Source organism: Erithacus rubecula (assembly GCF_903797595.1).
Source record: "Erithacus rubecula genome assembly, chromosome: 12".
Taxonomy (NCBI): Eukaryota; Metazoa; Chordata; class Aves; order Passeriformes; family Muscicapidae; genus Erithacus; species Erithacus rubecula.
The window spans coordinates 15,877,359-15,894,328 of record NC_136664.1 but is presented as its reverse complement, the minus strand read 5'-3'; the positions used below and the strand labels follow the sequence as shown (position 1 = coordinate 15,894,328).

Genomic DNA, 16,970 nt, shown 5'->3' with positions numbered 1-16,970 from the left:
TTCCCTTGCTGACCAGTGTCTCACTATACTTCAGCCTTAGTGCAGCCTTCTCTGGAAAGAGAAGAGTGCTCCTGTGAATAAAGGAAAGGATTTTTCTACCTATTTGCCTCCCCTGCAACAGTGTCAGGTTTGCAAAAAAAAAAAAAAAAAAAAAAAAAGGCAACTGAAAGAGGTAGAAAATAAGGCACTACATCATCCCAGACACTTTCAAAAGCTTGGCTGTGGAAGGGAAATACATACTGAGTTTTCCTACCATCCTACCAAAAGATGGTGCTGTCTATACATTTTGATGCTGATATCAGCCTCATTATCAAAGTGTTGCTTTGATGACATGGGAAAAGGAGAATGAGTAGGTGGTACTGCTGGAGCTGTGCTAACTGGGGCAGCAGCAGCTCTGTGGTGATTCACTACACAGCTGCAATCACTCCATGTTACTCTAAGGACCAGGTGTGAATGAGTGTGGTGAAGCTGACCAGAGGTGGACTGCTCTGTGTCCATGGGATAACCCCAGGGTGACTCTGGTTATGTGGAGTTACCACTGCTTTGCATGAAAACTCAAAGGCAGAACTTGTCCTGTTGTATTTTTTTGACTTCTGCCATTCAGCAGCACAAAGCATCTTCTGCCTTTTCTGGGTGTTAATTGTGTCATTAGACAATAATTCACACGAAGGGAACATTCCACATGAATTTCCATTTTGCTTTCTTGCTGCTGCAGGTGAAACTGATTAACAAAGGAGCTATTGATGCTTCCTTCACCTATATCCATCCAGCCACAGAGGTGGGTGAGTGCTTCAAGATTGCACCTGAAGAGGGCATCATTGCACCAGGTGGGATCCAGACCATCCAGGTCTCCTTCAATGCCACGGTATTGGGGAGATTTAAGGAACAATTCCTGTTCAGTGTGGCTGAATCCCCTAAGACTTTGGCCTTGACTGCCAGGTGAGGAAGGCTTTGGGAGCTTGCTGGGCACATCTGTAGCTGCCTCTGGGTAATCATCTCCCATCTACCTCATTTTGTGGTGCAGCAGAGAAAAACAATGTTGCCTGAGGTGCCAATCTTGGCTCTGGTTCTGGCATCCCTTTAGTGTGGGGGTGCCTGCTGCCCTGTGTGGGTACCCAGGAGCTGGAGTGACTACTCCCTGCAGGGATGTCTCCTGCTTAGGCTGTGGCAGGCAGTGGGATGGATCAGCTTTGGGCAGTAGCTGCTCTGGGATGTCCCACCTGAACACCCAGCAAGGTCCCCAGGGCTTTGGAGATGGGCCAGCCTGGGTGATTTGGCACCAGCAGCAGTGCTTTTAAAAACTTCCCTTAATAATCCATCCCAGATGGGCAGCAGCAGCCTCCCCTCACCTCGCATGGCCACGCTGTGGGGGACAAGCTGTGCTGCCAGCTCCTGTGCAGAGAGTGCTCTGGTGCCTCCTTTCCACAGCCAGGAAAGGGCTGATGTGGGAGGCAGGGAACTGTGCAGCAGGAACTGTCCCAAGGATGTGGGCTGGTGCCATTGCAAGAGATAATCCTGGCCAAGCAAAAGGGAGAAGGGGTGATAATAGGGGAGGCAGAACTCAGTCTTTAGGACCACCAGCAGCATGAGGGCTTCTCCCTGTTAACCTGAGCCATGTGCTGGTAGGATGATGTAGTGTCAGCAGGAAGGGCTGATGCTGGCTGCTCTGGAGCTTTGAAGCTAGGCTGTTGCTGTTAGGAGGCCCTGGATCAAGGCAGTAAAGAAATGAAAGGAATCTGCACTCGATTATACCAATAAAATAAGGGACATAGATAAAAAGAACAGTAAAGCTATTACTTAGCAAGAGAAAAGTGGTGAGTAGGTTTGCCCATAGTAGAGAAACAATTATGCTGGCTCTATTTGCCTGGCCAGCAGCTCAGCCTGGCATCCATGGTGAAATCTGCCTGGTGAAGGCAGGGCTTATCTTATATAGTTTGTACTACATATGACATGTTTACAAAATTTTCCCAATACAATACAATTTTATTAAATGGTCCAGCCCTGACTCCATCCAATATAAAAGTGCCAACGTGTCACCCAACATGGATGACATGGAGAAGAAGGAGGAAAAGATGTCCACCCCCCAAATTCTCCATCTTGGCCATGTGTCCCTTATCATAAACATTCCAAAAAACCTATTTATCTACGTTCTAAAAGTCTAATTTACACTTTACTAATTTTGGTAGCTTGTTTCCATTCCCTCTGTGTTTGTAATTTTCCCCAGGGGTTAGAAATCAGTGCCTGAGACACCAGGGTCTCACTCAGGAGTCTTTGAGACCCTCGCCAGGGGGATTTTGAGACCCCCAAGGAGGCCAGGGTTATGCCCTGGGCTCCCACATGTTTTTATAGGAAAAGTGCTGCTTTTTTATTTTGGAAATCAAGATAGAACCTTCCACCATCAAGTAACTGATTCCTCTGTCCCTCCCCCAAACTGGTCATGGGATATCATTGCATAAACAGCTTTCTCCTTGAGCAAGGGCAGGTGTCTCTTGTTGAGATGTGTAGAGCAGAGCCAGTGGCAGTCCTGTGAACACCACAGAAGGCACAGTTGATTTTTGATTTTTTGATCCTTAGTTTTTAACTAAAAGGCAGAGTGGGCATTGACTAGCATCAACCATGAAATAAACTCGTGAGTGTTGTGCAGCTTCAAGTGCTGATTTCAGTGGATGTTGGTGACTTTTGGAGTCTATCTGCTGAGTTCATGGACAGGTGATGTGGTGTGGTAGATTCAGGACATCCATGTTTGGTTGTTTAAGCTATTACTCTTGGCTGTGCTAGCTGGTGTGCTGGTGACAAGGTGGTCCTTTCCTCTAGGGTTCATCTGTCCACTGTTGCTGCTCTTTTCAGAGGATGTTTGGGGCTCCCCTGGCTTCATGTCTCAAAATGCTGTAATGATTGTGTGGTTCAAAATCTCCTGAGAAAGCTCTTCCATGGGAACACCAGTTGCAGCTAAGAAGTAGCAAAGCAGGAACGTGTGGCTGGAAAGGCTGGTTACAGAAGTCTGTGGGGACACCTTTATGTCCATCACATTATAGATGGGGTAACTGAGGCACAGAGCCATGTCTGGGTGTGTGTCCAGGGTCCTTCATAGGACCACCAGCAACTCGGGCCTTTTCCTGCCTGCCTTGGGCCCAAAGCCCCATCAGTGGCTGCTGGCTGCTTGCCACTGGGCTGCCTCCTGTCCACATGGACACTGTGCCGAGCACATGGTGGCGTGTTGATTTGAAACCCACAGTGCCCCTGGCCAGGTTTTATGCCCCCAAGCCACGACAGCCAGACACTTTGCAATTCCCTTTAACCAAACCATTTCCTCCTCTGTCCTCATCATCGCAGCGGATGTGTCTGTGGAGCGACTGTACACTTTGACATGGAGGAGCTCGACTTCGGTGACATTGCCTTTGGTGAGTGTTCCCTGGGCTTGGACACAGCATGAGAGATCTGTGAGTTCCAAAATGGACCATTTGAACATGAAAGCATCCATCACTCATGTTCTACCACAGCAGCCTCTTCAGGGTGTGAGCTCCAGGGCTCCTGGTGCCTCAGGTAGCATTTTGCCATTGTGAAACCAAATAGTAGGAAGGAATAGACAGGCAGTATTTTCTGGTGTCTCTGTCCTGGTTTAAAGGACATATATCTGCCAAAGAAGGCGGGAATCTTCCTAGAATGGAAAGATGACCCCCTCCCTCCAAATTATTATACCTTTGAAATTACAGGGCTTCCAGGCAAAAATATGGGAAAAGGAATAACATTTCTTTACTAGAATATATCAGGACAGCACAGACAACAAGGCAATAACTGAAGTTTCCAACCTGGAAAAAGAACTGGTTTTGCCCTTTGGTGTAGTTATGATCACTGGCAGGAGGAGCTGTGGGCTCTGGCAGGGCAGTGGTCCCCTCCCAGCTGGCACCGGCAGGGAGGGAAGGAAGGAAGGGAAACCGCTGCCTCTGTGAACTCACGGCAGCAATGGGATCTCGGCAGTGCCAAACAGCAGCAGAAGTGGGGAAGGCAGGCAGGTTCAATCACGGTGCTGAGCTGCAGCCCAGTGAAGTGTCAGGACCAGACACACAGCCTCCCACAGCACCACGCGGCTGAGCTTCCCCATCCCCGAGCAGAAGGGTGGAAAGGTTTGCTCCCTGCAAAACTTCATATCCAACTTCACAACTGCCCACAGCATCACACCACAACTCCCAAAAAACCTTGAACAGAAAAGCCCACCCCCACAGCCAAAACCCCCCAAAACCCCTATGTCCCCCTTCCCAGACCAAGGGGAAAATTCACTATGAAACCTAAACCCATAACAATGAAGTTTATGAACTTTGTAAGAAAACAAATTGCCTTTTCTGAGCCGCTTCTTACCCACCCTCCATCACTACTGAGGCACTTGTTAAGTTGCCTTTGAATAAATGAAATAAGAAAGGCAACAGGTTGAAATACTGTTCTGTAACAGGAGATTCATCCTGCTTCATCCAATTTCATTCCTAAGATCTCTTCAGCTGAAGGCAGCTGTTGTATCTTTGCTTTTTTTTAACTGTTAATTGTTGTCTGCATGTGGTGACTTCAGTCTCATTTGAGGTGTTGACATCCGTGTTTGTCCTTTTTGTACCTCGCTCGCCTCCCTGCTGGAGTCACTGCTGGAGCTGGCAGTGATCACTGTTGAAGGACATGGAGAAGCCCTGGGCTGTGCCTGCAGTTGGTTTTTCTTCCCCATCTGTGTTCAAATGACTGTTGGTGAACAGGCTGTGGGAGATGTCTGCTCCACAGAGAGCTGGCCAGCCAAACCAGATGTCCACTGCAGAGCAGGTTGTGGCTGTTGTCTGAGCTCTGCAGGACATCCTCACCATGCATGGCTCTATCTCTAGCTTTCCAGTATGGAAAGCAAATCTCAGAGCTAAAGTGGGGTAAACCCTTGCAGGCAGCAGTCACAGTGAGCAGCATGGGTGTGGTGTCCCAGTTGGTTGGGTGAGGTGGGATGTGGTTGCTAATTGCTAATCTCGAAGCAAGGCTCAAGTTCGCCTCCAGTTGAGTGGGCTCTGAGCTGTCACATGCTCAGTCTGCTTGGCCCAAACCAAGAAATGCCTTAAGGATCCTGCAGAGAGAAACTGCATTAGGGTGTTTCGCATCATGTTCTAGTTCCTTATTCCATCCTCTTTTGCTGTAGCTTTTTCTTAATGACAATTCACTGTTTATATATCTTGAAAACAGTGGGAATGTTGGCAGACCTAACAGGGAATTTTACAGATTGAATTTTCAGAGTAAATGCTCAGCCTGGGTGCACACTCATCAGTGAGAATAACTGGTGCTGATTTGGGGCAGGTGAGGGAGCTCCTCCCTGTCGGGGGTGAGGGTGGTCCCCGACAATAATTTTTAGGGTTCCTCTGATATTAGGGCAATAGTGGCAGAAAATAAAAGAAGAGTAGTGCAACGACCACGACTAGCAACATAAAATACTTCAATAATAGTGAAAATAAATGTGGGACAAGGCCCAAAAATCCAAACACACTACCCAGGTCTTTGTAGGAGTTGGTGGTCGAAGACCAAGATGGAGGGAGGTCCAGGGTATAAATGTGGGGCAGGAAAGGGGGTGGAGTTGAGGTTAGGGTCCAATGGGTATAGGGGAAAGTGGTGCAGAGGTGGGGTAAGGGAAGGTAGGGTCTAATGGGGATACAAGGATGGGAGAACATTCTGGGGGCTGGGAGTGGTGATGATCAACTGGAGAATGAGGGTTGGGAATATGTATGAGACATTAACATGGGCGATCCCATAACTCTTTGTCCTGGTTTGAAGGACAGGTGTCTGCCAATAAAGGCAGAAGTTTTCCTTTGAAACAAAAACTTTAATTCCACTTCCCCCAAGTATTATAATTATTTGAATTATAAATTCAAACAATTTTGAGGCAGAGATAAGGAGGTAGGAATAACAGCTCTTTTACTAATATATCTCACTGTACCAGCAGAAACAACAGCAGTTGTTAAAATTACTAACAGAACAGAATAGGTAACTAGGTCCCAGTCCTTTCTCAAGCTGCGGCACACTCTCTCGGTCCTGGTGCTGCAGCTGGAACAAAGCCCAGAGCTGCAGAGGGCAGGCGGGTGCGGAGGCGGGAGGGGGCGGCAGCCACGCCGGTCTCAGGGGGAGAGCAGGCTGGAGCGGGTGGCTCCTCACTCACCGTGTGTGTCCGGGTGATCAGCTGTGTCTGCAGAGGCAGCAGGCTGGAACGCGGCAGATGCAGGGCAGGTGATCGCAGAGGGTCTGGCTCGCCTGCGTTCTGCCTCATGGCTGCAGATGGGGGATCCTTCTCCAAGCTCGCCAGAAACACGAGTCCCCCTCCAGAAACACGAGTAGCCCCTCAGGAAGCCGCTCCCACCTACCCCTTTTGTCTGGAGACATCAAACCCGGCCAGCTCCACTGGCATGATAATGGGAAAAAATTCTTTCAATTGACACAGTAATAGAAAAACACTCAACCCCCAACGTTATCCACCCTAAATTTTTTTCATGCTAACATGCTACAGCAAATTAAAACTGTTAAATCATATACATACGTGTAGTTACAGGCACAGTATCATAGATAGTTCACTCTAGAACAAGGTCCCCTTGGGGTATGCATCGGGTCACTCCATCCTTTTGCATCACCCACCAAGTGCAACCTGGTCCTTGAGCGAAAACCACCCCATGAACAGGATTGTCTTTGCTGGAAGCAGAGTTCACCCAGACAGTTTTTCCTAACATGCCTCTCAGGTGTACCACTGGAACCTTATCTCCATCTGGTGTTCCCAAGGGCTCAGATTGGGCAGGGCTGCTCAGTTAGTGAAACTTCGGGTATTCACTAACCATGTGGCCTTTGGTAGATTGATCTCCCAGTTCTTGAAAGTCCCTCCACCAAGTGCCTTTAAGGTGGTTTGAAGCAGGCCATTGCACCGTTCGATTTTCCCAGCTGCTGGTGCATGGTAGGAAATACGGTACACCCACTCAATGCCATGTTCTTTAGCCCAGGTGTTTATAAGGCTATTTTTGAAATGGGTCCCGTTGTCTGACTCAATTCTCTCAGGGGTGCCATGCCTCCAGAGGACTTGCTTTTCCAGGCCCAGGATGGTGTTCCGAGCAGTGGCGTGCGGCACAGGGTGGTTTCCACCATGGTCAGCATGTAGCACTTGCCCTGGCGGGTCTGAGGCAGTGTGATATAGTCAATCTGCCAGGCCTCTCCATACTTATATTTGGACCACTGTCCCCCATACCAGAGGGGATTCACCCGCTTGGCCTGCTTAATGGCAGCACACGTCTCACACTCATGGATAACTTGTCCATGGTTAGATCCACCCCTCTGTTTCGTGGGCATCTCTGCCCTGATGACCTGAGGCATCGTGGGCCCATCGAGCTAGGAACAGTTCTCCCTTGTGTTCCTAATCTAAGTCTATCTTTGACCTCTATCTGTGCAGCCTGATCTACCTGCTTGTTGTGCCTGTGTTCTTCATTAGCCCGACTCTTGGGAACATGGGCATCCACATGACGGACTTTCACGGGTAGCTTCTCTACCCGAGTGGCAATGTCTTTCCACTCATCAGCAGCCCAGGTTGGTTTCCCTCTACGTTGCCAGTCAGCCTTTTTCCACCTTTCCAGCCAATCCCACAGAGCATTGGCTACTATCCACGAATCAGTGTAAAGGCAGAGCTTTGGCCATTTCTCTCTCTCAGCAATGTCCAAGGCCAGCTGAACAGCTTTGAGTTCAGCAAGTTGACTCGATCCACCTTCTCCTTCGGTAGCTTGTGCAACCTGTCGTGTGGGGCTCCATACGGCAGCTTTCCACTTCCGGTTCATCCCCACAATGCGGCAGGAACCGTCGGTGAAAAGGGCGTAGCGTGTTTCATCTGCTGGCAGCTGGTTGTACGGTGGAGCTTCTTCAGCCCGGGTCACTTGCTTCTGCTCCTCTTTATCAGCGAGATCAAAATCTTCACCTTCTGGCCAGTTTGCAATTATCTCCAAAATCCCAGGGCAATTCGGGTTGCCAATACGGGTGTGCTGCGTGATGAGGGCAATCCACTTGCTCCATGTGGCATCAGTGGCGTGGTGGGTAGAGGGAACCTTTCCTTTGAACATCCACCCCAGCACTGGCAGTCGGGGTGCCAGGAGAAGCTGTGCTTCCGTGCCAGTCACCTCTGAGGCAGCTTGAACTCCCTCATAGGCAGACAAGATTTCCTTCTCTGTGGGAGTGTAATTGGCTTTGGACCCTCTGTAAATTCTGCTCCAGAATCCCAGGGGTCGGCCTCGGGTCTCACCAGGCATCTTCTGCCAAAGGCTCCAGGACAGACCATGGTTCCCAGCTGCAGAGTAGAGCACATTCTTTACCTCTGGTTCTGTCCTGACTGGGCCAAGGCCTACTGCATGGGCAGTCTCTTGTTTGATCTGGGCAAAGGCTTGCTGTTGTTCAGGGCCCCAGTGGAAATTGTTCTTCTTGCGGGTGACCAGTTAGACAGGGCTCACAATCTGACTGTACTGTGGGATATGCATTCTCTAAAAGCCGATAGCACCTAGAAAAGCTTGTGTCTCCTTCTTGCTTGTTGGTGGAGACATTGCAGTGATCTTATTGATGACCTCAGTAGGGATCTGGCACCGTCCATCCTGCCACTTCACTCCCAGGAACTGGATCTCTCGGGCAGGTCCTTTGACTTTGCTCTTTTTAATGGCGAAACCGGCTCCCAGCAAAATGTGGATGATCTTCTCTCCTTTCTCAAATACCTCCATTGCTGTGTTCCCCCACACAATGATGTCATCGATGTACTGCAAATGTTCTGGAGCCTCACCCTTCTCCAGTGCAGCCTGGATCAGTCTGTGGCAGATGGTGGGGCTGTGTTTCCACCCCTGGGGCAGTCAGTTCCAGGTGTATTGCACGCCTCTCCAGGTGAAAGCAAACTGAGGCCTGCACTCTGCTGCCAAAGGAATGGAGAAGAATGCATTTGCAATGTCAATGGTGGCATACCACCTTGCTGCCTTGGACTCCAGCTCGTACTGGAGTTCCAGCATGTCCGGCACGGCAGCGCTCAGCGGTGGAGTCACTTCATTCAATGCCTGATAGTCCACAGTCAGTCTCCATTCTCCATCAGATTTCTGCACAGGCCAAATAGGACTGTTGAAGGGTGAGTGGCTCTTGCTGACCACCCCTTGGCTCTCCAGCTCACGGATCATCTTGTGGATGGGGATCACAGCATCTCGATTTGTCCGGTACTGCCGGCGGTGCACTGTCATGGTGGCAATTGGCACCTGTTGCTCTGTCACTTTCAGGACTCCTATTGCAGAGGGGTTTTCTGACAGTCCAGGCAAGGTGTTCAACTGCTTAATGCTCTCTGTCTCTACAGCAGCTATTCCAAAAGCCCACCTGAACACCTTTGGGTCTCCGTAGTAGCCATTCCTGAGGAAGTCTATGCCTAGAATGCGCGGTGCCTCTGGGCCAGTTACAATTGGATGTTTCTGCCACCCCTTACCTGTCATGCTAATCTCAGCTTCCAGCAAAGTGAATTCCTGTGATCCCCTCATGACCCCAACAATGGAAACAGGTTCTTTCCCCACATATTCTGATGGTATCAGGGTGCATTGTGAACCAGTATCAACTAGCACTTTATGTTTCTGTGGCTTTGATGTGCCAGGCCATCAGATCCATACTGTCCAATAGACCTGGGTATCCTATGCCTCTCCCTGGCTAGAGGCACGGCCCCTCTAGCCCTGGTTATTATTTCTCTCCTGGGCATACATAGTGGAGGTTCCTTCCAGGGGATCTGACAGATCATCCTCCTTGCTGTAATACCCTGCACCTTGCTTGTGGGAGGTTGAGGCTACCTTCATTTTAGTGCAGTTCCCTCGGTTAGCATTTCCCTCCCTGAGCTGACGCACTCGTGCTGCCAGGACAGAAGTGGGTTTCCCATCCCATTTTCTCATGTCTTCCCCATGCTCTCACAGGAAGAACCACAGGTCAGTTCGTGGGGTGTACCCTCTCCCCCTAGCTGGGGGCGTTGGGGTCTAGATTTGGGGCCTGTGACTCATACTGGTGCCACACTGATCTTCCTTATCTCCTCCCTCATCTCCTCCCTCATCTCCTCCCTCATATCCCTCATTCTCTCTTGGACCTCTTGGAGGTCCTTGACCATGGCAGAGACATTAGCCTGCATTGGGCCATTCATCATATTCAAAATTTCTGAGTTTGTTGGCAACAGAACCCACTGTCTCTTGGTGGTTATGAACATTAATCATTGCAACGAAGGTGGTATATTGAGATGTCCCCAGGGTTGCCAAATTCCACAGCATCTGCCCTGTGCACCTGACCTAGATCAGGGTCATTGTCATGCTGTCCATCCCTCCCAAAGAGTACCTCTAATACTGCTACTTCTCTCAGCTGCTGGATCCTTTCCTCAAGGGTCTGCCAGCGCATCCTACGGTGGTGCTCCTGCATTCTCTCTCTGTGGACAAACCTCTCTCTCACACTCATTAAAAGCCGGTCCCAGAGGGAAAGGAGGCCTTGCTCCCTTACGAATATCTGGTCCACACCTGAATCCTGGGCGATGGATCCCAAATTCCTGGCCTCAGTTCCATCCAGTTGAACACCTGTTCCCGTAAGGTCCCAGACCCGGAGTAACCAAGTTGTAAAGGGCTCACGGCCCCGCCGAGCAATGTCTTTACGCAGGTTACGGAGACTGTCGTATGAGAGGGACTCGGTGACGATCTCAACCTCTGGCTCCCTTGCTGGTTGTGAGGACCCTCCTTGCTGATCCCCATTATCTCGGTGCCTCATTTGAATCTTAGATTTTCTAGTTTCCACAGGGGCAACTGCTGCTGGCTGTGGCTGCTCCTGTGATCCAGCTGGAACCTGGACAGATACAACATCTACGGGTTCCCCTGCAGCACCATCTGACTCTCCCGCTTTAGGGCAGAGGGAGGGTTTCTCACCAGCTGGAGAAAAGTGCTCCTCCAACATCTGGCTGTGCTCCTTCAACATCTGACCTATAAACTCCACTAGAGTCCCCACCCACTCTGGGTGGTTCATTTCTGCGATGGGCTGTGGGGAGGCATCAAGCTCTGAGGCAACATCCCTAGTCCCTGAGGCAGGGACATGTTCTGGGGCAACATCCCTAGTCCCTGGGGCAAGGGCAGGCTCTGGGGCAGCATCCCTAGTCCCTTGGGCAGGGTCATGTTCTGGGGCAACATTTCTAGTCTCTGGGGAAGGGGTGGGCTCTGGGGCAACACCCCTAGTCCCTGGGGCAGGGGCAAGCTCTGGGGCAGCACTTCTATTTTTTGGGGTAGGTATCAGGGTTGTTATCCAAGTCAATATTCCCTTGTTTCTGAATGCTAAGTAGAACAGGCCTATCAGCAACGCCAGCCACTGTATAATAACACTAGCAATTAAAGCAGATCTGAAATCCTTGAAAACTGGTGGGGTAGCCTCAAGAAACTGGTGATGGGTTGGGAGAAAATTTCCCCTGCATTCATTATCTCACAGTAAGTACCATTATTGAAATAACCCCAGAAACACACAGTTAGAGTACGATAGCTCTGGATCCATGTGGCCACTTTTCAGAAAAAATTAAGAACCATGAATTCCTGACATAATCAATCCACCAAATGACTCGGATAATAGCTACAGTAACTTTAGTGAGGAGGCCCATATTCAAATAAGGGCTTGCAAATGGCAGAGAGATATCTGTGGCCACATGGAGTCCAAACCAGATTAAACCAGACAACATATTGCCACTTAAGAGAGCTGTTATTCCTGTCTTAACTCTCTACTCAGTGCCCTCTGCGCCACACTGGGTGCCAAAATCTGTCCCAGTTTGAAGGACAGATGTCTGCCGATAAAAGGCAGAAGTTTTCATTTGAAATAGAGACTTCAATTCCACTCCTCCCAAGTATTATAATTGTTTGAATCAAGGACTCTGAGGCAGACAGAAGAGGGTAGGAATAACAGCTCTTTTACTAATATATCTAACCATACAAGCAGAAAACAACAGCAGTTGTTAGAATTGCTAACAGAACAGAACAGATAACTTGGTTTCAGTCCCTTCTTTAGCTGCAGGCACGCTCTCTCTGTGCTCAGTCCCAGTGCTCCAGACAGGCAAAGCCCAGAGCTGCAGAGGGCAGGTGGGAGCAGAGGCGGGAGGAGCGGCAGCGGCCACGCCGGTCTCGGGCGGGAACGGGCTGGAGCGGCGGCTCCTCACTCGCCGTGTGTGTCCGGGGGATCAGCTGTGTCCACAGAGGCAGGAGGCTGGAACGGGGCAGATGCAGGGCAGGTGATCACAGAGGGTCTGGCTCTGCTGTGCTCCGGCTGCGTGGGCTGCAGGCAGAGCGTCCTTCTCCCAGCTGACCGGAAACACGAGTCCCCTCTGGAAGCACAAGAGGCCCCTCTGGGAGCCACTGCCACAAACCCCTTTTGTCTGGAGTCATCAGAGATCCTGGGTGTAACCCGGCCAGCTCCATTGGCATGATAATAGGAAAAATTCTTCCAATTGACACAGTAGTAGAAAAACACCCAACCCCAAACACTCCTTGGAACTTCTTCTTTTGGGATCGCCACAACTCAAACAAATGCCTGCCAAGGCCTAGGGTTGGGGTACAGCTCTTCTTTAGTAATGGTTGCTTGACCTGGAATACAGGTCAGACTGACTCCCACACCTCTCCATGAGAAAGAGAGAAGCTTGCAGTGTTCAGTGGGGCTAAGAGTGGGCATTTTCAAGGCTGCAGTCTGAAATAGTGTCAAAGGGAACTAAGTGATGATTCATTTCTCATGCAGCTTCTCAGTGAGCTGTAGTTCAGATAATAGAGAGCTAAAGTCCAATCACACTTTTATCCTACCAGGATATTCACGCCAAGAGTCGTGACATAATTGGTGCCCAAATTGATATTTGTGTCCTTTTCTAGGCTTTCCCTACACCAAGACCTGTCGCCTGGTTAACACCTCGGCAGAGCTCCTGAACTTCAAGCTCCGCATGTCTTACGATGGCACACAGCCTCCAGTTACTATCTTTGATCAAATTCTCAAGCCTAATGACCCATCCTGGAGGGATGGAATTTATTTTTATGTGGAGCCAAGGGAGTTTACAATTAATCCCAGCCAAGGGATCATCATTCCCCACGGATACCAGGATATCAAGGTAAGGGAAGAGTCCAGCTGCTGGGGCTGAAGCTGCACTGCCGTGTGGGAGGGCTTTAGCTCTGCTGCCAGCTTTGGGCATCGTGTCAGTGAGATCTGCACTGGCCTGAGGCCCCTGTTAGCTGGGTTACTCAGGATACTTTTCAAGGAGCACTGCTTTGCTTCCAAGCTGAAATCATGTACCAGGTGGTCAAGTAGTGCAGCTGTTCTTGTGGTTTTGTTAGCAATTTCTTTGATTGCAAGTGGGCAGAGGAAAGATGAGGACAGAAAGTGTCTGATAGAGGAATATCGTTGTATAAAGCAATTTGCTTTTCTTCTTGGTCTCATTTCTCTTCTCTTGGGGAGCAGAATGATTTGTGTTCACTGCAGGGATCTTCAGTGGGGACAGGAAAAACTTTGCAGTCATGAACTGCCCAGCATGTGTTGGCCACACGTTCCCGTCAGCTTCCTGCTGTAAAGCTGAGCTCAGTCTGTTCAAGTCAGCAGATTTCCTCTGCATTTATGTCATTGTAGCCAGATGAAAAATTGGCCCCTTAATTTGAATACAGTGCATAGAGCTTTTGTCTGATGTTTTAATTTATTTGACCTATGCCCTGATAGCAAGGTATGTTTAACAAATCTGATATTGCCAGAAGGCTTTTGTTACTCCAAAAGACTGTGCTCTACACATGGGCCAGCAGAAGAATGAAGGCAAAATCCTCCCTTTCCTTACCATGAAATAAGAACTGGAGGATACCACATGTGGGTAATGAGCTTTTGTAAGGAAGAATTTACTGCTGTCCTCTTCCACCAGGTGACCCTGTGCTCCAACACTGTGATGTCTTTCTACCGGAGACTGTTGGTGGACCTGGAGGGCATTGGCAAGGAAGAGGCAACACTGTTCATCTCAGCCAGGTACCAGCACTTCCCTGGCCTCCCCCAGCACACTGCCTTGACCAGGGTTGGCTGGCTACAGCTCCCAAGGAGGAGTGTTGTTTAATGACCTCGTGTTCTGCCCAGCTGAATGTGAGAACAGCAGTGCTTGGAATGTGGTGAAAAGCAGCCCTGCTCACAGCCCAGCACGGTCCTGGGCCTTTTTCTAAAGGGACCAGGAATCATATAATTTATTGGCCTGGTTTTTGGTGCTTGAGGTGAAACAAATTTCCTAAGGGCCTTTTCTCCTCCTTCCTGCAAGAGGTGCAGTTGTGCTGGGTTTCAACCACCCTGCATTGGTTTGGGACACCCCAAGCAGCCTTCTGAGAGTCAGGGTCTGGTTCTGTTAATGAAGGCACGTGACAGTGGGGAAGTGGCTTCAGCAAGAGCAGTCAGGACAAGCTCTTACAAGGGGGTAAACAACCCTTGATGTGGCAGGTCAGCTCTAGTTTTTCTCCTTCCCTCTGCTTCCCACTTTGAGCTTTAATATTCTCAGACTTAAACCAAAAGTTGGTCTTGCTGCTGCCAAATTGTATCCTGGTATGCTGCTGTGGGTGCTGGTGGAATGACAAGAGAGATGCAGTTCCCTGGTGCTGTTCCTTCTCCCAGGCAGAGCCATCCAGTCAGTGCCTGGGCTGCAGTTCTGTCAAGCACTGGGGACAGTCAGGTAGAGACATGGGGTAAAGAATGGAGGGAGCTGTAGGAACTGGATCACCCACTCTGTAGGGCAGGTGGTGTCTCATGCCCTCCAAGGCTGGGGCAAACAGCTGAGTTCTCAGGCAGGACAACAGTGCCATGGGAGAGAAGGGAGTAATTTCTACTGAGACACTAGCTGTGTGTTCCCTGAGCCTTAGTGAGCACTGATCCTTGTTGGTAAGGCTCCCCCAGAGCTCATGGATCACTGGGACTGTTACAGGAGTCCTTGCAAGCCTTCTTGAGTAAAGGAGAGGCTTAGGCAGCTGTGGAACAAAGTGCTCTGCCTGGGGCACTTGGCAGCCTCTGCTGTCTCTCAGGGTTTGCCCCTCCTTGACAAGACGTGTTTGAGTGGGAAGACTTTGAAGGCAATTTATCACTGTAGGTCTGTTAAATGTCTGTTTGACAGTGACAAATGTCTTGTGCTCCATTTCATAATCTTCAAGAGTAAACATTCTCCATTCTCTCAGTATCTCTGATTCCCTTGGGGTCATCTCTTTGCCAGATGCATTGTTCCTGATCTGCGAGTGTGGCCCCAAATCCAGTGCTACTCTCAGTGTGTACTGAAGGTGCCATACGAGAAGAATTTCATCATTCGGAATGACACCGACCTTCCTGGCTGCTACGGGCTTGTTCCCCAGGTTTGGCAACGTATCCACCTCCTCCTAACAAATATTATTGAGGAAATAGTTAGGGGAGAAAAAAGAGTTTGGATAAGACCTTGCTGGTTTCTATTCAGTCTTAAACATCTGCCAAGAACAGGATCCTACATGAATGTAAACTTTAGGATGCAGTGTAACCTCTTGAGGAAACAATTTATGTTCTAGTCTTCAGGGTGTTTTCTTGTGGGAGATCTTAGAGGGTTGTGAAAAGCTGCTGCATCCAGAGGCACCACAGCTGTGTTGACAGCCTCCATGCAGGACTCCCTGAGAATGCTAAGCCTAGAGTTCTTGCATCTTGTTTCTGCCTTTTACTTTTGTCCTGTGGATTTGTAAAAATGTGTGTAAGTTGCTGTTATGGTGAATGTTAACGAGTTTAAAGTTTCTTCAGAGGTGCCTCTGAAGTTGCATTTGATTCTGTCCCTTCTAGAAACGCAAGGAGAACACTCCTCCTGTGTTCTACCACAGCCCCAAACCCTGTGGGATTGTCCAGCCTCACAGTGTTGCAGAGATTCCAATTGTAATTGAAGTCCAAAGATTGGGCGAGCATCAGACCTGTGGTCTTGTCAGCGTGTTCGGGGATGAGAGAAACCCACGGGTGAGTGCAAGGGAGATGTGTGCCTTTGTGCAACTCATCCTGGCAGGGTGCAAAGTGTACAGGGATCCTTCTGGGGAAAACAGGTACAGGCTGCTGTGGAGGACAGAAGAGATAAACAGCTCATGCCTTATAGGTGGTAATCTCAGTGTCTGACACAGAATGTAGTTCATCTAAGCTGGAATCAAGGATAAATTCAGTTAATCAATCTTTAAAATACTATTAACTTTGGAAACATCTATTTTAAAATGTCTTGTCATCTCTCTGAGCACAAAAGAGGATGTCAGAAGACTTCTGGGAACCTTGAGCTTTCTGTAAAAGAAAGGAAAGCTGGTATTTGAAGAGTAGTTGCAAGAATTTAAATTTATATTAAAGCATATGAAAATGATGATGCCAAATTCACTAGATGGCACCAAACATCTGAACCTGGGGTATTGTGGCTGCTTACCTTAAAGAGGAGGGTTTCTCCCCACCAGCTGTTTAATTGTAGCCTGGTCTTAACTAGAAATTTCTTGCAAAGCTTTTATTACCTTTGGGCCAATAATTTGTAATTTGAAAGTTTCTCTTACCTTAATCCATTGTAATTTGGAGGTGTAAATATTATTATTTTATTTTTTTCTCCCAAAAGCCCAGCATTTCAGCTGGGGAGTTGTAGCTGTCCCTAAAGAAATAACTTGAGTGGGATTGAGCTGTTTAAGCTTTTTTAGGTTTCCCTGTTGTGGTTTGTTTTGTGGTTTTTTGTTTTGTTTTTTTTTTTAAATCTTTCTTGCCTGCTTCCTGGAACAGAGTATATTAATACGAAGCAGTGGACAGCTGGCAGACGTCTACGCAGTTCCAAGAGTGATAGAGTTTGGCAAGATCCCAGCACTACAGCCTAATTCACAAATGTTTACCCTCTACAATGAAAGTTTTGTCCCTGTAGACTTTAAGATACAGGTGGTAAGTATCTGTGGGGCTTTTTTCCAGGGAAATTGACTGGTCAG

General features: G+C 48.9%; 1 protein-coding gene across 1 annotated transcript in view; it reads left to right on the top strand.

Moving 5' to 3' along the window:
* The window catches only part of LOC306807059 (hydrocephalus-inducing protein homolog), an 80,538-nt gene that overhangs the window by 19,903 nt on the left and 43,665 nt on the right, over window positions 1-16,970 (top strand). Inside the window, exons 11-17 of the mRNA XM_079316312.1 lie at window positions 716-939; window positions 3,334-3,401; window positions 12,897-13,129; window positions 13,922-14,022; window positions 15,239-15,374; window positions 15,823-15,990; window positions 16,774-16,926. Coding sequence (XP_079172438.1) covers window positions 716-939; window positions 3,334-3,401; window positions 12,897-13,129; window positions 13,922-14,022; window positions 15,239-15,374; window positions 15,823-15,990; window positions 16,774-16,926 — 1,083 coding nt within the window. The remainder of the gene's footprint in view (window positions 1-715; window positions 940-3,333; window positions 3,402-12,896; window positions 13,130-13,921; window positions 14,023-15,238; window positions 15,375-15,822; window positions 15,991-16,773; window positions 16,927-16,970) is intronic.